Source organism: Vanessa cardui, chromosome 4 (assembly GCF_905220365.1).
Source record: "Vanessa cardui chromosome 4, ilVanCard2.1, whole genome shotgun sequence".
In the NCBI taxonomy this organism is placed as follows: Eukaryota; Metazoa; Arthropoda; class Insecta; order Lepidoptera; family Nymphalidae; genus Vanessa; species Vanessa cardui.
Window position 1 is genome coordinate 3,198,147 of NC_061126.1, and position 22,753 is coordinate 3,220,899.

Here is a 22,753-nt window from a genome sequence, read left to right on the forward strand (position 1 = left end):
ATGACATTGAATACTTGTATAAGTGTGCTATAAATACACTAATGTTTTATGTTTTGACTATCTATTGGTATACAGCGCACACATTCACATTTATATCGTTCGATTTCTATTTCTTCTTGATTTCTTTATATATTTTACACACACATGTAACTAAACCAGTAGATGTTCATTGTGCGTGTAATTGTCATTCAAAAGTTCAAAACATCTGTTGTATGTTGTTGTGTTTCGTATTTTAATTATATTTTTATTTTCGAATCATAATTTTACTAAAAAGCATTTTGTAAAACGAATTAAAACGAGTGTTTGAGTGAGTGCTACTTTAATTTTTTAAATCGTTGTGACGTCATTGTTTTCGACTGCCAGTAAAAACGACGCAATTGCACCATTTTCAGATATGGAATTAAAATGAGAATTATTTTTATAATTCAGGTAAGTTTTGTATTTTATATACGTAGAAGTAGTAACTAACGATCCAATTTTACGAATAAGGCTATTTATTTTAGTTTTAAAAGGTTCGACTTGCATCGATTTCCTTTGTCCTCGGTCCCTAAGGTTTGCACACAAATTATTGTGTATTGAGCATTCAGCATACGCCTACATACGTGCATAGCAAATCTATTACAGCATTAACAGCTGTCCCAATATCTTTGCAAAATGAATTCAAAATAGGAAAATGACTGTAATGACATTGTTTATTTTCTCAAATTATGTAATCAATACAAATTTGACAGTGTTTTGTTTTTGTTATATTATGTAATAAATGGATAATTTATTTATTTACTTGGGCTACAATGTTTCTTATTTTAAAAATGGAAGAGATTCTTGAACTCTTTTTATACATTATTTATTTTGATACAACAACATTTTACACAACTACCTTCTTAATTAGATTGTATTATAATTTATGACTACCTATATATACAATTAATTTCGTTCAAAGTTATAGCAGCAAATTAAATATTTATTTGCACAGTTGGAACAAGTAAAAGCGATTCAACTGAGAATTTAATTGAAAATATTTACTTCTTTCTAAGCTGAATGTTTTGTCTCAGTGTATTTCGAGTTAAGTACTATTGTAAATAAAAAAGTATTATATATTTTTTATTATCCTTGTACTTTGATATGTAATGTTGTAAATCCTTGTGTGATTATAATCAGATTGTATTTTTTTTATTCTTTCAATAAGTGTGTATATAAACGTTCATATAATTAATTTATGCATATGCAAATTAACAAAAGTATTGTTTGTTACTCACAATATTTTTCCTTTGACTGTTAACAAAAAAAATAAATAGGTTTGTTATTGAGTTCTTATCTCGCAAATTAGTTGTTTACATTTATATATCTATAACTTGATATAGTCGCTGATAAAAACAACAAATATAATAGATAATGATTTTCACGTGTATGTCTATGTTTTAAGGAAATTACATAAACAGTCATATTAAATTGTTGTGACATAAATGTATAATAACTATTAAAAATAATTGATGCAACAAAATGGCAGGTATGTACTATGGTCATGTTAAATATTTTTGTTATTTTTTTTAGAAGTCAATTTTAAAGAAACATCATGTCAGCGGAGTCGCCGCGGCACGCTCGCTCTGGCGGGCCGCTAACCGTGCCCTCGCAGCCTCCGAGTGACCGTAGCATCATCGACGCGGTATCCGGCTTCATTAACGACGTTACACTTTCTTCTTCATCCACTGTTGATCCTAAGGACGTTATACAGTGGGCAAGGTAATTATTTAATCTCTATCTATCATGTTCTTTGTGACCGAAAAACTGTTTTAATACGTCTATTTTATTAACACAGGTTCGAAACAGCAGATATAAATGAGCCTACACCGGAAGGAGACAGTGATAATGATGTGCCACCGTTACTCTTAATTCTTGGCTACGGGTCTGGCGTACAAGTATGGCTGATACCTCCTACTGGGGAGGCTCAAGAAGTTTTGTCATGGAGGCAAGGCACAGTGAGGGTGCTCCGTATACTGCCCACTCCGCAGCACGGCGACTGCTTCGCGTCGAAACGGCCCCTTATCGCATTATGTGACTCCGCTAGCCCGGGACCTGCGTTTTGCTCATTGAGCTTTATATCTATAAGAGGAGGAGAGCAGGTACGTTGATATTCTATACATAAAAGCAATTAATAATATTAATTTAAAAAATTGTATTAACTAATATGACTGTACTTTTTTTTAAATGTTGAAAAAGAGTAACTACTGAGTTTCTTGCCGATTCTTCTCGGTAGAATCTACTTTTCGAACCGGTGATAGCTTCACTTAATTGTTATATGACGATTCAAAAGTGCTTGTAAAAGCTCACTTGAATAAAGTATATTTTGATTTTGATTAGTTTTATAAAATCAATATTATTATAATAAGATGACATATGAGCCGAGATGGCCCAGTGGTTGGAACACGTGCATCTTAACCGATGATTGCGGGTTCAAACCCAGGCAAGCACCGCTGATTCATGTGCTTAATTTGTCTTTATAATTCATCTCGTGCTCCGTGGTGAAGGAAAACATCGTGAGGAAACCTGCATGTGACAAATTTCATAAAAAATTCTGCCACATGTGTATTCCACCAACCCGCATTGGAACAGCGTGGTGGAATATGTTCCAAAACCTTCTCAAAGGGAGAGGAGGCCTTTAGCCCGGCAGTGGGAATTTACAGGCTGTTACTTTACTTTAACTTCTTTATATGTACTTAATCATGTATAACTCCAACAGGTGAAGAGCATAAAGTTCAAAAACCCCATACTAGACGTGCTGGCCAACAAGCGTTCGGTGGTTGTGTCGTTCTCGGAGCGCTTCGCTGTGTTCGACGCGGCGACGCTGGAGGACCGTCTGGCGGTGACGACGTGCTACCCGTGCCCGTGCCCGCTGGGCGGCGCGTCGCCCAACAACCCGCTGGCGCTGGGCGACCGCTGGCTGGCCTACGCCGACAAGAAGCTCAATCCCTCCAAGCGCAGCAGTGGCGGCTGTGAAAGTAAGTTTTGACTTGTAGATGACTTAAGCTTTTATTTATATTTTTCTCAAGGATCAAATTTAAGAAAGTATAAATTTATGAAAGTTGCAAAACAAAAGAGTAAACCAACCTTTTACATACAATTTAATTGTTACTATATATAATTATATTCACAATTATAAAAAAAATAATTTTGATAATTTCATCATTCATTTATAATTTGTTTCAATGCCTACATTAATGTGACTTAAAATTTTCATAAAATCTTGAACAAATTTCTAGACTCCACTTACATATGAATCTTGGTTATCTTAAAAAACTATTAAGTCTTAATTAACTAATTCAGTGAGTAATTTAACCATTTAAATTTCACTAAATTTTAAGTTAGATGAGCAAATTTCATAATTCCCTGCCCATTTCCCAAAAACTGAACCAGGACAAATGATTTCTGTTCACGTAAAGGAATTAATTAAAAAAAAAACACATTTCTGACAATTGGGTATATCATAACTCGTTATGTTCTAACTCCGTGTGATTTTGTAAACTAGTCATAAAAATGATAACTTAAAAATTTCACGTACATATAAACTGATGCATCAGCATCCATACGATTGGTTGTATAAACCAGTCGAAGGTTTTTGTCATTATAACATCGAGTCAATTATATTGGTAAACTGACCTTTCTTGACAACTTTAATACATCAATTAAAAGCTGAGATCAATCAAAATACGACGAGATTCGTTTGATATAGAATCTTATTACAAATATTAGGTCGCTATTTAAATGTTTTTCCGACTTTATTCGAAAAGCTTTCGTCATACGCGTTCAATGCTCTTGTTAATGCCGTTAATTTGTTTGGATGTGGTCAGTCAAGCGTTCATTGATATGCGAGACTAGTTGTGGCACGCAACTTTGCGCGCGTTTTATGGAGTTGGCAAAACAGTACATTATATCCTTCCTTGGTCTTCAAGTCTGCTTCATTCCAAATTTCGTCCAATTCGGTTCAGTGGTTAGAGTCGAGATAGTCCAGTGGTTCGAACGCGTGCATCTTAACCGATGATTGCGGGTTCAAAGCAAGCAAGCACCACTGATTCATGTGCTTTATTTGTCTTTATAATTCATCTCGTTAATACTAGTTTTATTTCAATGTGTAATAATCGCGTAAATCTAATTCAAAATTCATCTCGTGCTCAGCGGTGAAGGAAAAATCGCGAGGAAACCTGCATGTGACAAATTTCATAGAAATTCTGCCACATGTGTATTCCACCAACCCGCATTGGAACAGCGTGGTGAAATATGTTCCAAACCTTCTCCTCAAAGGGAGAGGAGGCCTTTAGCCCAGCTGTGGGAATTTACAGGCTGTTATTGTTGGTTCATTGGTTCGGTAGGGAAAGAGCGACACAGACAGACAGGGTTAATTTCACATTTATATTATTAGTATGGATTTATTCGTGGACGTTAGTGTTGTATACTCACTCATTACTTGCATATTTTTTTCGATACATATGCACAGAATAAATTGATTTGTCTCATTTGTAACAACCGTCGTATTTTCAATAGTTATTCATAATTAAATGACAACAATTTTGCAGTGCAGTGTTTTTTGTTTTTCTGGTCTGGTACGTTTTAACATTTAAAGGTTAAATTGTTCAAAACGTTTAATCATTTGTCTTTCCTATCTCTTGTGTATTTATACATGTAATGAACTGGTAAGGCTTGTTTAAATTTAAAATGTTGCCTTATTTAATATTAGGTATACGTATAGAAGTAGAAGTTTTCTGTTTGATTGCCTTTCTTTAATTTCAAATAATTGTCATAATATTTTGCAAAGAGTTAGCACGTGAACTATCTCATGATAAGTGTTTTTATGTATCTTCCCATATATATTATTGGATTCAGATCTTCCCTTGTCCACTCATATTTGAAAATGAAACAGAGAAATGCAGATTAAAATAAAACTAGTTTTAACGGATTTAAATCGCGTATGTTAATTATTTTTATCATCCCGACGTTTCCAGCATTTTACAGCGTTCGTGGTCACGGGTAGAACTAGTTAAAACTAGTTTTATTTCAATGTGTAATAATCGCGAAAATCTAAGACAACATTAAATGCAGATTATTTATAGTTTTTAGAACCCAAACGGATCTGAACGAATTTGATTTAATATGGCTTGTCGTTATACGCTCAAATTTTAATACATATGTTTAAAACTATTTCAAACATCAATAATAAACATTCTAATCATGTGAATACATTAAGGGACATACACGTAGGTACGCTACGTAATTGCTATGACGTCTATAATCTTCCACAGTTCCAGAAAGTGTTTACAATATATAAAATAATCAATACAGACAATGTTGCATAAAACAATTTTTTTTTCGTATTATATAAAAATATAGATAATATATAAAACTTTATAGGTGTTATATTTTGTAATAATAATAGTTAATAAAGATAAATCACTTCCTTTTTATGAACACTTGGACGAGAATCACTTATATGTGTTCGATTATATTTCTCATGAGCGCGAATTGAAACTGAGATTGTTCAAGCAATACTGTCAGACAGCGATTATATAAAAAAAATAGACAGTATTTATTAAATTAATCGTTGTGTTTATTTGTTTGTATTTCACAGAAAACATATTTATACAAACGTGTTTCCTTTGTCTTTATCGATTGTGTATAGAGGCTAATAGCTTCGTATGACCTTAGACTGATTGCATTGCGCTGCGTTTTTTGTTACAATGCAATACTTTACTTAGTAAAAATAAACATATTAAAAATGATATATTACTACTAGGAATATGTAACTCAGAATATTATGTTTCATTTTAATTTTATTTGTATTGTATTTTTTCTGATACGTCGTTGTCCTTTTAAAGGTAAAATTAATATATTTAAAACTTTACTAAGCGTTAAGCATTCGTCAAAAGAATTAAAATCTATTGACTTAGGAAGTCGCGCCCCCAACGTTAAATTATCGTGCATTAGTGAAGAGTGACGCTTTTGCTTACAAGATATCTTAATGTCTTAATGTTAGATATCGTGTAAGGCTTAAGAGTAAAGGCGGCATAAAAAAAAAATAAAGTAATTCAATTTATTGTTATACTGATTTTATTGAAAAAAAAAAGACATCCATTTTGTGTAGTCTATATTATTGACAGGCCTTTAACAAATTCCTTTAAATTTATTTTTATTAATCTATATCGTGTCTTTCATCGCACGAAATATTGGCGAAATAATCTGTGCCTTTTTGACACAAATAAAATCTAAAAGAAATATTTTTGTTTCACCTACATTATGAATCTCCGGTAACTTTTTTAATTAAATCTCTTTTAAAGTCTTCATGTCCAGGTCAAACTTCACTGTATTTTCGATGAATGTAGAACAACTAAAATCACTTAATTGAATCACAATATTTTTTTATAGCCCTCTGAGACATGGATTTATGAAAAGTTATTACAGTTGAAAAGTAATGATATATTATAATGTTGTTAAATTTTCGCGATTATTACACATTGAAATGAAACTAACTGGTTTTAACATCGACGTTTCGAGCACATTACAGCGTTCGTGGTCACGGATAGTTTACCCGTGACCACGAACGAACGAACGTATGAACGAATGGGATTTCAATCGCGTATATTAATTATTTTTAAACATTCCGACGTTTCGAGCACTTTACAGCGTTCGTGGTGACGGATAGTCTACCCGTGACCACGAACGAACGAACGTATGAACGAATGAACGAATGAATCAGTTTTATTTCAATGATATTAATTTGTGAATTACACGTAGGCGAAGGTGTGACGAGTTACACGGCGACGGTGCTGCACGCCGCCAAGTCGCTGAGCAAGGGTTTGCGCGGGTTGGGCGAGAGCGTGGCGCACAGCCTGGCGGGCGGGCGGAGCACGTCGCAGTCGCCGTCGCCGCCGCACGCCGACCTGCAGCAGCCCGGCGTCGTCACCATACTCGACATTGAGGTGACCGCCCTATGCTCAAGTCTACATTATCGGGACCACCCAGTGTTTTTTTTTGAGGCAGCTTACTAGCTACCCCCAAAAAAACTTCTTTTAATTATTATAAAAGAAAATTACTTTTTTTGTTTTATTAAAAAAATGTATTTTGTTTTGTTATATAATTTACATATATTTAAACTCAAACTCAAATAACTTTATTCAATATAGAAGCATTACACTTTCTTATTGATGGTCAATTCAATCAATTATTATTAGGTATATTTTGATATATGACAAAAAACAAAAAGGTTACTGGATATCTTATTCTGGTGATTATAGTAACGGGTAGTACTACGTGATTGTAATATAACAAGGTCACGTTGAAGTAAAAATAAAATAATCCACCAATCCGCAATTTAGTAACGCATTTCTGAAGGATTATTTGAGATAAGGTCAAAAGTTTCTACTTATTATAAAAAGTCTTAGCTTGTCTAGATAATATTTTTTTAAATATTTAATTTAGTTATTAAAGTCGTATTAATTAATGAGAAACCTTGTGTTATGTAGAAATTAATTATAATTTCGATATCGAAATCTTTCAACCGTAGAGAGACCATCCATCAACCTAAATCATAATAGTTAAGTCAAGTAATATTTCTAACTTTATCAATGTTTATATTTATTGCAGTACTTCTATTCCTATTATTTTTTATCTAATACTAAATTTGTCTGGAAGAAATTGCCATTGACCTATTTCAATTTTAGTAAATTCAGTGTGTATTATTATAATTTTATATTTATTTTGTGTTTCTGATAAAAAGTATATATGGAGAATTTTTTAATATTTTTGACAATGATTCAGGGCAATGAAGATGAAGATAGCCAAGACTGCGAGGATCCCTGCGACCCAATCGTTGCTCACTTCATAGCTCATTCGGAAGCAATAATAGCACTGAAGTTCGACCCGAGCGGCATGCTGCTGGTGACCGCTGACCGTCGTGGTCACGACTTCCACGTGTTCCGTATCAACCCCCACCCGTGTGGACCCAGCCTTGCGTCTGTGCACCATTTATATATTTTACACAGGGGTGACACAACGGCCAAAGTGCAGGTTAGTATTTATGTGAAAAGTTTTTCTTTTTTGTCTTAAAAAAGATAACTTTAATACTTAATATTTTTTAATAATAATAATTTATTTATTCTCTCCCACATTACATATATTACAGTTTAAACGTATCTTAATAGTAAGTACAATAATGTGTGGGAGACAGGAGCCCAAACTAGGTTGCCCTGTGCTAAGGGTCTCCTGGCTCCACCTCTAGGATATCAACAATTTGTTATATAAAATTACATGTAATATGAAAAAGACCAAACACGATATAGATATTGTAAATTATGAAATAAAGACAAATAAAATGAAAAGTAATTTATGTTCGTGACTTTGTTGTATGTGTGCGCGCATCTGCGTATTTCCGTGTATAACTTTAAAATATATATAGACTAGCGGTCGCCCGCGGCTTCGCCCGCGTAGATAACGGTTCATAATCAGTCTTCTAATATCCCTACTGCTGAGGCACGGTCACATTTGAAGAATTACTGCAACCGGCGCTTGGATCTATTGTGATAAACCTCAAATTCGTGATCACAACACCTCAGCCAGACCAACATCAGCCACGAATCTGATGAGAATTCTTAGGGTCGGAGGCCATTATGCCCTCTAAGGACCGGAGTTAGAACATTTTATAGTTCTATCTTTTATAGTTTAGGCATCATACGCAAAAAATCTATTATTTTTTGGTAGAGTTTTTCCTTTTTTGTCCGAAAAACCCAAAATATCTTACGGTACCCTATTTTTTTTTCAAAATAAAATTTAGCCTATGTTATGCGGGATTAATTTAGCTTTCGAATGGTGAAAGAATTTTTAAAATCGGTCCAGTAGTTTTTGAGCCTATTCATTACAACCAAACAAACAAAGTTTTCCTCTTTATAATATTAGTGTAGATAATAAGAGAGATTATGTAATATTTGGCATGTTTAATTCAGGACATAGCGATATCGGGCGACTCCCGCTGGGCGGCGGTGTCGACGCTGCGCGGCACGACGCACGTGTTCGCCGTGAGCCCGTACGGCGGCGCGTGCGGCGTGCGCACGCACACGCAGCCGCGCGTCGTCAACCGCCTGTCGCGCTTCCACCGCTCCGCCGGCCTGCCCATCCACGCCGCGCCCTGCGCGCACAGCCCCGTGAGTACCGATCCCCCCCCCCCCCCCCCGTGCACACACACACAGTGGTACATCAACAACAACAACTGTAAATTCCCACTGCTGGGCTAAATGCCTCCTCTCCCTTTGAGGAGAAGGTTTGCAACATATTCCACCACGCTGTCCCAATGCGGGTTGGTGGAATACACATGTGGCAGAATTTCTATGAAATTTGTCACATGCAGGTTTCCTCACGATGTTTTCCTTCACTGCTGAGCACGAGATGAATTATAAAGTCAAATTAATATGAATCTGCGGTGCTTGCCTGGGTTTGAACCCGCAATCATCGGTTAAGATGCACGCGTTCTAACCACTGGGCCATCTCGACTCACACAGTGGTGAGTGCGCGGGGAATATAAAACGACGTCTGTCCAGGTGTGCGAGGGTTCCGGCCCGGGGGCCTGGTTCCCCAACCCGCGCCTGCCTCCCTACCCGCTGCCGTACACCAGCACTCCGCTCGCGCAGCTGCGACCCACACACAACCTGCCCACGCACACGATCACACGTACCAGCTCCGGTGAGTGCTCTTTATTTCAATCAATCTAATTGTTATGGTTTTATCTATCTGATCAGATTAAACAAAGTAATAATAAGATTTAATCAATTATACTCGCGTTTGAGTTAATACACATACGTGATTATAAATACATATTAAACAGTAACATAGTATGTATTTATATAGTATATTATATTTATATAGTAAGTATTTTACTTGGTGGTAGGGCTTTCTGCAAGCCCGTCTGGGTAGGTACCACCCACTCATCAGTTATTCTACCGCCAAACAACAGTACTCGGTATTGTTGTGTTCCGGTTTGAAGGGTGAGTGAGCCAGTGTAACTACAGGCACAAGGGACATAATATCTTAGTTCCCAAGGTTGGTGGCGCATTGACGATTTAAGGAATACTTAATATTTCTTACAGCGTCATTGTCTATGGGTAATGGTGACCACTTACCATCAGGTGGCCCATATGCTTGTCCGTCAACCTATACCATAAAAAAAAACAGCTATGTGCTAATACTAACGGACTTGTATCAGAGCCCTACAAACCCGCGAGTTCAGACTCCACAACTCTAAGACTATGGCAATGATGGCGTGTGTCTCGCAGGTCGGCAGCGGCTGTCGTCGCTGTCGGAGGAGAGCGGCGCGGCGCCGCTGCTGGCGCGCGCGTGCTTCGGCGTCAGCGGCGCCGCCGGCCGCGCGGCGTCCGTGCCGCTCTACCTCGTGGCGGCCAGCGGCGCGCTGCTGCACCTCGCCTTGCACCCCCGCCCCGCGCGCGGTAACTACATCACTCCTAGTAAAGTAAAGTAAAGTAACAGCCTGTAAATTTCCCACTGCTGGGATAAGGCCTCTGCCATTAAGGAGAGGGTTTGGAACGTATTGCACCACGCTGTTCCAATGCGGGTTGGTGGAATGCACATTGGAATTTCGATGAAATTAGACACATGCAGGTTTCCTCACGATGTTCTCCTTCACCGCCGAGCACGAGATGAATTATAAACACAAATTAAGCACATATATATAGTGGTGCTTGCCTGGGTTTGAACCCGCAATCATCGGTTAAGATGCAAGCGTTCTAACCACTGGGCCATCTCAGCTCAATATACTCCTTCACTAATACAATATGTAACTTGAATTTGAAATGTAGCAGTAAATTTGAAATGCGGTTTTCTTCCCTCAGGTGTACCGAAAGAGAAGATCTGCGATGAGTCTCCCATTGAATTGGAAGTTGAGCCGATGGCTCAGTGGCCGCTACAACGACCGCCCGCCGCCGCCGACCTATTAGCGCCTTTGCCGCCTTCCAATCCCCTTCTTCAACCATTGAGTTGTCGGGTAAGGATGCAGCTCTGAATTCTAAGTTTCCACATACATTAAATTTTTATCGAGGCCACAAAAATAAGAACTTTTAAATAAAACTATTTATAACGGATGAATCGCGTATATTAATTATTTTTAAACATCCCGACGTTTCGAGCACTTTGCAGTGTTCGTGGTCACGGGTAGTCTACCCGTCGGGATGTTTAAAAATAATTAATATACGCGATTCATCCGTTATAATTAGTTTTATTTAAATGTGTAATAATCGCGCTTTAAGACAACATTAAATAAGAACTTCCTGGGTTATTTATACTAATGTCGCGTTCTCTTCGTTCAGAGATGCGCGGACATGTGTATGAGCGAGGAAGAGCGCTGGCTGTCGCAAGTAGAGATCGTGACACACGCAGGCCCGCACCGGCGACTGTGGATGGGGCCGCAGTTTGTATTCAAAACTTACAACAGCACTGGGTAATTAATTTTAAAGTGATATATATAAGGGTGATGGGTTTTTCAAATTAAGCAATTTGATTCATCTAAAATAGAATTTAATTTTGTTAGTAACAAATAAATTTTACAATTAAAAAAAAATACAATAATAAAAGCTGAGTATTACAAACCTAAAATAGAGAATCGACAATTGCAATGTTCTTGCTTTAATTTTTAAACAACAGAGACCAAATGAACATTAATTAATAAAAATAAATACTTTTATAACATGAATGTCTTAAATCAATATTTTAAAATTAATTGACAATTGTTATGTCATTAAAAAAAATATAATATCATTTTTACTGAGTCAACCTCCTTCGACTCAACTATTAATTACTAACTACTAACACAAAGCTTACATATATATACCTCCTTTAGGTCTATAATAATTATTTGCAACGTTATTTCCAAATCAACGAAAAATTAAGTCCTATGTACGCTGTGTTAATTTTTCCATGGAGAAAATTCATGTTATAATTTTGTCGGTTTTTGACATTTAAATTAAACGACAGACGATCAGATAAATATAAATAAATAAATATGAGACAACATCATATACATTACTCTGATCCCAATGTAAGTAGCTGAAGCACTTGTGTTACTGAAATCAGAATCAACGACGCTACCACAAACACCCAGACCCAAGACAACATAGAAAACTAATGGTAATCTACATCGACTCGACCGGGACTCGAACCCGGGACCTCAGAGTAGCGTGCACATGAAAACCGGTGTACACACCACTCGACCATGGAGGTCGTCAAAGAGATAATGAGACAATGATTTACTTGGTGGTAGGGATTTGTGCGAGCCCGTCTGGGTAGGTACCACCCACTCATCAGTTATTCTACCGCCAAATAACAGTAGTCAGTATTGTTGTGTTCCGGTTTGAAGGGTGAGTGAGCCAGTGTAACTACAGGCACAAGGGACATAACATCTTAGTTCCCAAGGTTAGTGGCGCAGTGACGATGTAAGGAATAGTTAATATTTCTCACAGCGTCATTGTCTATGGGTGATGGTGACCACTTACCATCAGGTGGCCCATAAGCTCGTCCGCCAACCTATACCATAACAAAAAAGCTTTTAAGCAGATTATGAAACCAGGGCAGATGATTATGAACATTGTAGTGATGCAACAACAGCAAATACAAAATGAAAAGTGAATACAAATTCTCGCTAGTGTGAAACGACACGTCAATAATAAATAAAATTAAAATGCCAGCGCTCGTGACGTGTTACCGTAATGGTAAACGGGAACGCGCTACCGGGAATTTGCATTCGCTTTTGTATTCGCATTTGTTGCTTCACTTTAAGGCTCCGCACGCTCCAACTACCTTTTGTTTATAATCTGAGTGTCGAGCTTATCGTATCAAAACAATTGCATCATTGAAAGGTAAACACTGATATCTTGTATATCTATTTTTAATCTTAATGTGTGTGTTGTTTTAGGTTAAGTATTAACAAGGATATTACTACTTCTATACTTGACTTTAAAATTTATCTGTATCGATCAATCTGATGATGTGTGTCTCAGGTCGAACTCGTCGCTGTCGGAGGCGGATGCGGTTGAGGTGGACACGAGCGCGGCGCGCGGCGCGGCGCGCTCCAACCCCGTCAACATGCCCGGCGTGCGGCCCGTCGTGCCCGTGCTCATCGACTCCGGGTCCGCCAGTCAGTACCGCCACACTTATACTCATGTCTCAAGTAGCCTAGTATGCCAACCGCGCCCGCAAGGTCATACAACGTGGGCGTGCCGTAATGATGCTCTCCGCTCGTATCGATAAAAATGTATAGTACGACACAACTTAGATGTCGCATCGGCAAAATTCGTAAAACCGATCACACCCGAATTGAGTACGCTATCCCCAATTATCAATATTTATTTCTCTTGCGAATATGATCTTTGCATAAACGTAATAACTTGTAATATCATATGACCTAAAATATTCGTCAATTTGACGCGTCGATTTACATGCACTTGCTTTCTCTGACGCGTGAATCTATAGCGACGAATAGCGTCGAATGGCGCGATAGGGAGCTATTTCTATTGGTTGTGTAAATCGGCAGTAATCGTTTTTATATTCATTCCATTGCATTTCCCGATGCTACATCTAATTTGTGTCGTACTATAACTCGTTAAAAGAACGAAGTTAAAACGGAACTCAAACTCAAACTCAAATAAGTTTATTCAATATAGAAGCATTACACTTTCTTATTGATGGTCAATTGAAACATTACCACCGGTTCGGAAAAGAAAATACCCTGACCTGAGAAGAACAGGCGAAAGAAACTCAGCGGGTTTTCTTTTTCTTTTTTGTTTGTCTCATATATTATATCAATAAACAATTTAATATGAGATCTTTCGTATCGATAAGAATGTAACTCGTTAAAAGAACGAATATAAAACGGGATAATATTAAATAGATACCTATTTTAATGTAATTTGATATCTGTTTAACACATTTATCGACAATATGTGGACCGCACATGTGTCCATGTTTTATTACCTTGTGGGCAGCGAGAGTCAGTCACAATTGTAGTTACTGCGCACGTGTCTCGCTATGAGTCGTCCTTACCCTATAGTCGAGTAAGTAAGCTTTAGCCGTAGCGTCACGTGCATGAGGATGCAGGCATCGCTGTGGTCTCACTCTATGTCTCAAGTGAGTATTACACGGTAGCTCGCTGCGTCGTGTTAGTACGCTCTGATGTCGAGTGACGGGTACGCCTCTAAACTTGTACGATTTGTCTAATTTTGTTAGTACCCTAGATATACAGTCTTAGCTTAGTAAACATTGCTACAAATATTTTAAGTAATTTGTTCGTGATTAGTTCAGTTCACGGCTTTTTAAACTAGTACTATAAACTAAATTAATACTTGAATTTTACTTACTTTGTTTTATTTGAAATCAAAATATAGTCATTTAAATTGAAATATAAACGTTATTAAAATTAGCAATGTATGTTTGTAGGTTCACTCGAACACTCCCCTTCCGATAGTTTTCGTCGCAAGTCCCTTTTAGCGGAAACCGGGCGCACGACTTCCGTTTGCGATGTGCAGCTCAAAGAAGATCTCGCAGAGGCTATGAAAGAGGACCATGGTATGTAAATGTTGACATTTCTTTGCATGATTGTTTTTATCTAAAGTTTATAAACGAAATCGTTGTACTGGTTGGTGGCGGGATTTAAAAAAGGTAAAAAGTTTGTGTTCAGGTAAGTATAATACTGAATAAGTTTCATCAATTCATAACGTTTCGTAGTTTTTTTTAAATGTTATAACAACTGCTTAAAATATAATACAACGCGTTAATGATTTCGACGGGTTTTCTTGCGTATCCGTCTGCCACGTCATCACATCACATTTGTGAAAAATGGTGTAGTGCACAAGAGTGAAGCATCGCAAGTGGAGAGGTGACCGAAGAACGCTTAATTAACATTCGGATCGAGAGGACGCGTCCCCCCGGCACGCGTCCTCTCCGGCACGGCCAGCTCTATACCGAAGCCAAAGGCGCCCGGCGACACCCCCTCTTGGCTTTCGAATTAACTCGTCCACTACATCGCTTATTTCTAAATCCGTAGACTAACGTGGTCGCCTTCGGTTTGGTATAGGGCTGCCGCGGGAGGGGCGCTCGGAGTCGCTCGCGGGGGGAGGCGCCGTGGAGCGCGCCGTGGCGCCGCAGGGCACGGTGGTGGCGCCGCCGCGCACGCCGCGCGCGCCGCCGCTGGACGCGGACGCGCACACGCGCTGCAACGACGACGAGGCCGCGTTCCGGCCCGTGCTGCGCGCGCCCGCGCCGCTGCCGCTCGCCGCGCACCTGGCCGCGCGCCCGCTGCCGCGCTCCACCACCATCCCCGTGCAGACCGTGACGCCGCGCGAGCTCTCCCCCGACGACGAGCCCTTGCCGCTCAACACGGACGTCGTCATCCCGGCGCAGTTGACAGCCTCCCTCGGCCGCGACTCCTACGACGAGGCCCCGCCGACCAGCGAGCCGGAGCCGGACGCCGTCGAATCGGATAGACCTAATTTAGACTTTAAGGAAATACTTGTAAATAGAGATCTTGAGTGTGGAGGGAATGCGAAGAGTGATAGTGCGTGTGAGAGTGCCTCGGCTGCTGTCGAGATGGAGAGAAAGGATAAAAATAAATCACTGCCAAAACCGAGTCGACCGTCGGATGATATTCAGCCGGCGGCTCGACCTAGAGTTAAGAAATCTCCCCCCACCAAATCGGTTAATGTTAAAGATAACGATAGTGCCGCTAGTGAAATTAGTATTAAGAATAAAATATCGGATGATATAAAATCGGCTGGAAATTTAGGAGATAGAGATATTGATTTGCCTAAAACAGAAAAAGAACCTCTGAAACTTAATCAAAAACCTAGAGAACCTTCTGTGTCAAAAGATATTAAAACACGTAAAGACATGAAAGATCCGAAACCAACAAACGAAGGTATTAAACCTAGTTCCGCTGCTGAGGAGAAAGAAAAGTTTAGCTTTTCTGCAATAACGAAAAATACTAGCAAAGAATCGTCAAAACATGCAATTTCTGATTCGGATGTAAATGAAATAAAGACAGAGGAACAAGCGTGGGATATGCTTTTGAGTGAGCCGGATAAGAAAGCGACTTCAAGTAAAGACAGACCGCGGTTATCAAGCGACAGTAAAATAGATGAAGCTAAAGCGAAATCAAAGCGAAATCGTAAGGCGAAGAAGACTGAAGAACAACTAGCTAAGGAAGACGAAGATAGTTTTATTGAAATACATGCGATTGAAGACAAACAACAGATAGCAAGCGATGATTTAGTCTCAATTTCTGCCCCTATAGAAGACGTTGAGTTATCTTATTCATCAAAGTTGAGGAAGCAAAGGTCATCTAAGAGTCGAACTCCTGAAAGAAAAGATAATTTTGAAGAAATTAAATCAACTGAAAATAAACTTGAGAAAGATGGTCCTGTTGCCATTGCTACCAAAAACAGAAGCAGTGAAAGTACCGATGACTTAGTACCTGAAACTACACTCGGTCTGCAGTCAGTTTCCAATAGTAAATCAAAAGAAAATGTTAAGGATTCTAAAAATAAGGAAATATCGTTACCAGAAAAAACACAAGTCAGTGAACCCAAACCCGGTACATCACTGTCTACAGAATCATCGAAATCCGTCAAAAGTAAATCATCGTCACCAAAGCTAGACAGCCGTAAAAAAGAAGTAAACGAAAATGAAGAAAAAGAAGTTTATGTGATTAACACAACTGAAGATGATTTTCCTGAAATTCAAATAACCAGAGCAAATAAACCGAATAAGAAATCTCCTCAACTATCAGAAAAGAAAAATCATGATATCGAGAAGGTTGAAAAACCCATAAAGTCATGGAGTTCTATAGCTGCTTCTAAAACTACACGAAAGATCGAAGAAGTTAAAATTAATGTCGATTGTGTGGAAAAAGATTACGCTAACGATGAAGCGACGATTTTAGAACAAAACAAAAAATCAGAAGTATCATTGCAAGAGAAGCTGATCGAGCTATGCAAGCGAACGGATATAATGGTAGCAGAATGTGACGCACCTTCTGAACTTAATTTTGTTGAAGAACACCATGCAGTTTCCCATGACCTACCTCCTTTAGAAACCTTGGATTTTGGATTAGATAATTTTAAACTCGAAGTGATGCAAGATAGTCTTCTAGAAGTTAATGATCCGAAAATAACTAGCCCTATATGCAAAATCAATATAGACGATATATTGTCATCCATTAAAGAAACCACAACAAGAGCTATTGAATCTAGTTCTTTTAATTTAATAGATATAGAAAAAGTTCCCATTCGAAAAGAGAAAGGCTTCAGTGTTGTTGAAAGCGACAAGATAACTTCACAGGAAGTTAAGTTAGAAGATGAAGCGAAGGTCGATAAAGATGATTTAGAAAAATCGTCTGACGATGATATCGCCTCTCCCGTATTATCTACTGATAGCGACAAAGAGGAAAAGAAAAATTTCGAAGCTTCTAATGCTAATTTGCAATCGACAAAGCAATCTAAGTCTAAAAAAGCACGTAGAAAGAAGAAATAATTCGAAAAGTGTTCATTATTTGAGCTTCATTATTGAAATAGGCTATGTTTATAAAGTTATTAGATGAATTTTTCACAGCTGTTGTGATTGTAGTTAAGCAAAGCAAATTTGATGTGGATAAGCACAGATAAAATACAAAAAAAAAATCTTTACGTGATTATGAAACGTGTGGTTTACATTACTGATAGTTCTTGCATTAAGTCGCTTCTTTATTATTGTCAAGAATTAGCGGTGTGATGTAACCATTATATGAATAAAAAATTAAAATAAAAAAATAAAAAATGTAGGAAAAATTATAAAAAATCTTATCGAAATGATATCTTTTTAAGATGATTTTATTCATTTCGAACATCAAAAGGTTGTAGAATAATATTTTAAAATTTCAATAACTCACTTTGACATGGGTTTGGTATGTTGTTTTAAATAAACTCGTCTTATAAAGAAATCGACTTTATTGACTTCAGTTCAGTGCTCTTTTAGTACTTATTTTGATTAATTTATTTAGATAATTTAGTTTTTAGTCGAATCTTTCTCTTCGTGGAGCGGCGCGTTCTCGCTGATACATCGAGGCCAGTAAAGACGAAAGTTGCCCTAGCAATTAACTGCTGTCCATGTTTTTGTATGCTCATAGAATCTCTAGAGTATGGAACGATATCCACTATTGCGATAATATATTCACGATACGTATTCGTCATCTGTTTTAGTTATTATTTATAAAGTATAATAGAGGTTCTTAAATAATGGTGCAGGCACACTAATAAGTGAAGAAACTCCTTACACCGGCTCACACTGGATGAAACAGTTTCGGAGCCAATCGAGTACTATTCCTTAAACTCGTAGAGAGTCCAGAGCCGGAGAGCCGTCATTAGGTTTAATTTGTAGTTAGTTTAGCATCAATTTTGATTTTTATTTTTACATATACTTCCAGCAATTTTCGGATTTACAGTCAGAGTAAGAAAACATCAAATTCATCTCTTTATCAAGGCGAAAACTTTTAGTAAATTTTGTACCTAAAGCACTAAACTGACAACTGCATATAAAATTAAACTTATATAGTATGATAACTTGGTTCAATATATTGTAACATTTTTGGGCTATGTCTAGTTTTATATCAACATGAAATCTTTTTAATGGCGTAATCAGTCATTACTAATTTAAATTAGATATATTCTACTGAATTGTCAAAGTATCGGTAAGCAGATTATCGCTCATACTAAGCACATGAAAATAAATCTAACGGTTAACCCTTTTCTTACCCTGACTGTACATTTAACGCGATAAGTCGTATTTCTTTCAGAATATCTGCATTACCTGCAGTATTATTTTCAAATGTTGCGTCGAGAGTTCCGAACGACTAAGTCGATTATTTGGGTATATAATACCGTATTAATTTTGCTGTCTAGATGTACAAATTTTTTGTATAATAGTTCGCAACTAGTATTATTTAATATGTTTTTATTCATATATTTGATATTATGTTGAATCATGACAAATATTTATTTTTCTATGAAATTTTGTTGACGACAAGTACCTATGTACCTATTTTTAGGTATTTTATTAATACTAGATCGCGTTTAGGTGCATTGTATATATTTATTTTATTTAAAGCGATATAGTTTAATTTATATTATTATTTTATTTATATAAAAAAAATATACGAATGACCAAAAATTGTGAAATTTGTAACGTATTTTTTGTGGTAACCAGGTGCACTTTTTATAATTGTTTAAAAAACATATCATAGGCACTGTACACCGAGTTTAATACTATTTTTAGTTTTAGTATTTTAGATCTACGGCTTATACCTCATCTTGTCAATCTCGTTGTACAGAAAATAAATCCATATAAAATCAAAAACAAATTTTCGAAGAAAAATGTAGTTTAAAAATATTAAAACAATTTTAAAAACCATAATTTATTTTGGATTTTGTGTACTTATAAAATAAATGAATTCTTACACATTTTATATAATAGTAATTTACAATATAAATAAAAACAAAATGACTCATATGGGTATTTAGTTTAAAGTATTGAAGTTTAAATGTAACGGTGAAATTATTAACATATTATAAAGCTTCTAAGTTTCCAATTAATATCTAATTAAATACAATTTTAGTAAATTTAAAATACGATAAATGGTCTCATGGAATTTAGTAGAATATTATAAAATAATTACAATAATAATAAACATAATATTAATGTCCTTATAACATTCAAGGTCATTAAATAATAATTATTATTTTGCTGACCTTTACAATGATTAATCTTTTAACAATAATATCTTCATCATCATTTGTTATGAGTTTAGGCTTTTGTGTTATGGCGAGGCATAAAATACTAACTGTTTCACACTAAAAAATCTGTTAGTAAAAATAAAATACAATAGAATGTTTTAAATCAATTTGTACTAATTGTAATTTATATTGGTATTCAATAGTAATTCTGTTAAAAAACTGCTTAATGTTTAATATTTATAACTGACTTCAAAAAGATAAATAATATGTATATATGTTTTCTTCTTGGCACCACAGGATGTATGTGATTTATTAATATATACTAAATATATGTCAGAATATTTTAGTAAATACCGGTTGAGTGCTATTATCGACTCAGCTTACAATCCCATCACTACTGTTAGTGCAAAAGGTTCAATCTAAATGTATACTTTTTAGTTATTTTTTTAATTTATATAATATTAATTAATTAATAATAATTTGTTATTTTGTTTCTATGGTATGTATTTTTTTTTGTTTAAACTATCTTTTGGAATTAGTTTTCATATAAGGTCTATTGCACTGACAGTTGTACAATTTTATATACTACATTGTATGTCATAGTGGATTGTCCTTCATATAATAAGTACATGTAAACAAAACTAGAAGAGTTCGAATTTTGAAGTCGGTTCCTTAATCTATTTCAATTGTGACACAGACAAAGTTAAATTTTTATCAAATTTTTTTTGTTTTTGCTTCATCTTAAGTACACGAAATATTTCGCTTGTAAGTGTTAATATAACATTACTAAAACAACTACCACATCGTTAGAAATTGAAAGACAGTCCATTCGATAAATTAAAAAAAAAAAGATTTTAAAATCACCGCTTAAGATTATTATTAATTAGAAATTTTTGAGAATTATTAATCCTAAAAATTAAGATTTATTTTTGAAATTTTACAATAACGTTTTAAGTCAAAATTTATTGTTCTTGAAATATTTTACCTCCATAATGTATGCATTCGGAATTCTGGTGTAGAAAAATTTTACATGTAATTTTTAGATTTGGCAGCACTGTAACTGTATGTTGATAATGTTATGGAGTGTTTAAAGATATTTAGATAAATTAAAAACAATATTTCAACAAACCAACGTTGCCGTTTTATTTTCCACCAGCTGCTTTGGGTGTTACCCGCGTTAATTTTGTATTATCCATTTTCAAAAAGTCCGGAAAATATTGTCAGTGCATAAAATGGTAGTTTACAAATGACTTAATTTTTTTATAATTAAATTAATAGAGTGAGCCTTTAGACAGACAGTAAAACCTAATCATAGCTGTGCTAGTTATTTTCGAACTTTGAGAATGTTTTAATATTTAACACTAGACTACATAATTAAAAAAAAACCTTTTGCTTGATATTGTAAAATTGTTATTTGCGAACGTTTGTTATTGTCCAATAAAATATTAACAATATTTGATTACTTGTTCGATTAGATACAAAAGACTTTAAAAGCAATAAGGTTGAATTCATTGAAATAGGGAAAAAAATTGATAGTGTTGTGTGACATGTTACTTTAAAAGCAATAAGGTTGAACTCATTGAAATAGGGAAAAAAATTGATAGTGTTGTGTGTAAAAATTAAACAATTCGTTGCAAATTCCAGGAATAGCTGGGAGGTTTGAAGCGGAGCCAGAGGAATTGAGTTCGAGCAGTTTCAGCTCTGCCTCCCGCGCCTCCCTCGACCCGCCCTCCTCGCCCACGCCGAGCTGCAGCGGCGACAACCTCATGCACTTCCCGGGGGACTCCAGCAGCTCCCTCTGAGGATTTGTTAACATTTGCTGCCTCTTCGGAACCCAGTTGCACCGTACCGCGTGAATGAAGGTAGGAACCACAGTCAGTAAGAATCGATGTTAAGATCTGGTTTTACGTTACAGACGTTTGTCTATGATTTGTGGTGATGATATAGGTTTTGTTAGTGATAGTATCGATGTTGGCGGCAGCAAAATGTTTAAATAATTTATGGGGGTTGATTTTTATAAAAAATTTCGTATCGGTCTCAGTAGTTTTATAGTTAGGTGGACATGGATATTATATTACCAGTTTATATATACGATTACATTTGTCATTATTTATCCCAAGTTAGCCATAAGAAAGACAAAACTATAGATGACAATTGATACCCTAATATCAAGATATATTAAAGTACATAATTCTGAAATTGACTGATCACAAATTTAGATCCATTGAAATTAAAAAAAAATCTGCGCAGTACCAATATTAAAAAATATACATATATGTCAGAAAACAGTGAATGTATCTTAAAAATAGTTTTTAAGGAATATCAATTAATCAAAATAGTGACATAAGGTTAGAACAGTTATTTTTATACGGCGAATAGTTGGCTAAGATTTTCTACTTATTTGCTCTTTAATGTCGCTATGACTAGTGAAGGAGAAGGAATATCTCTATAATCTGTATGTTTGTGTGCTTTTTTTTCTCATGGATAAAAATCGTAATATTTTTAAGCGTATTATATAGCTGCGGTTACACGATATGAAAATTGTCTTATGGCGATCGCGTGGTAGCTGAATTCTATATCATATAACAACATTTAACTCCTTTGCGTTGTTGAAATACCAATTTCGGTCGCGCTACAATCACGGCGTCCCTACGAAAATTTTCCCATAGTGTAACCGCAGCCTAATAAACATAATAAACGTAATTTCAAAGTTGAAATATTAGTGATGATAAAATAGTACGTTTAATAAAACTTTATTTCTCAATATGAATTAAGTATTTGATAATAAGTATATTAATAAAATTCCTAGTGATACATTGCGATTTAGTATATTTTATACATTTGTAATCGACACTAATCGTTAATTCGTGGCACTTATATTAAATATGACAATAGGCAGTTATCCTAAGACATACACAGCTTCAAACATACAATATAATCAGTGTTTTTTCGAG

At 36.0% G+C, this 22,753-nt stretch overlaps 1 protein-coding gene across 2 annotated transcripts; it reads left to right on the plus strand.

The window, feature by feature from the left end:
• The first annotated feature begins 46 nt into the window (after positions 1-46).
• Positions 47-20,931, plus strand: LOC124544267 (microtubule-associated protein futsch-like). Of its 2 annotated transcripts, XM_047122740.1 has the most exons (15): positions 47-307; positions 393-429; positions 1,552-1,740; positions 1,817-2,120; positions 2,738-2,996; positions 6,781-6,965; positions 7,804-8,052; positions 8,985-9,182; positions 9,576-9,717; positions 10,308-10,478; positions 10,881-11,032; positions 11,355-11,485; positions 13,041-13,177; positions 14,476-14,604; positions 15,113-20,931. In XM_047122740.1, the coding sequence occupies exons 3-15, from the start codon at positions 1,574-1,576 to the stop codon at positions 17,563-17,565; spliced, it is 4,677 nt and encodes a 1,558-aa protein (XP_046978696.1). In that variant the 5' UTR covers positions 47-307; positions 393-429; positions 1,552-1,573; the 3' UTR covers positions 17,566-20,931. The 2 variants fall into 2 exon arrangements, with proteins under 2 accessions (XP_046978696.1, XP_046978695.1); XM_047122739.1 differs by having other exon boundaries at positions 48-429.
• Positions 20,932-22,753: the final 1,822 nt, after the last annotated feature.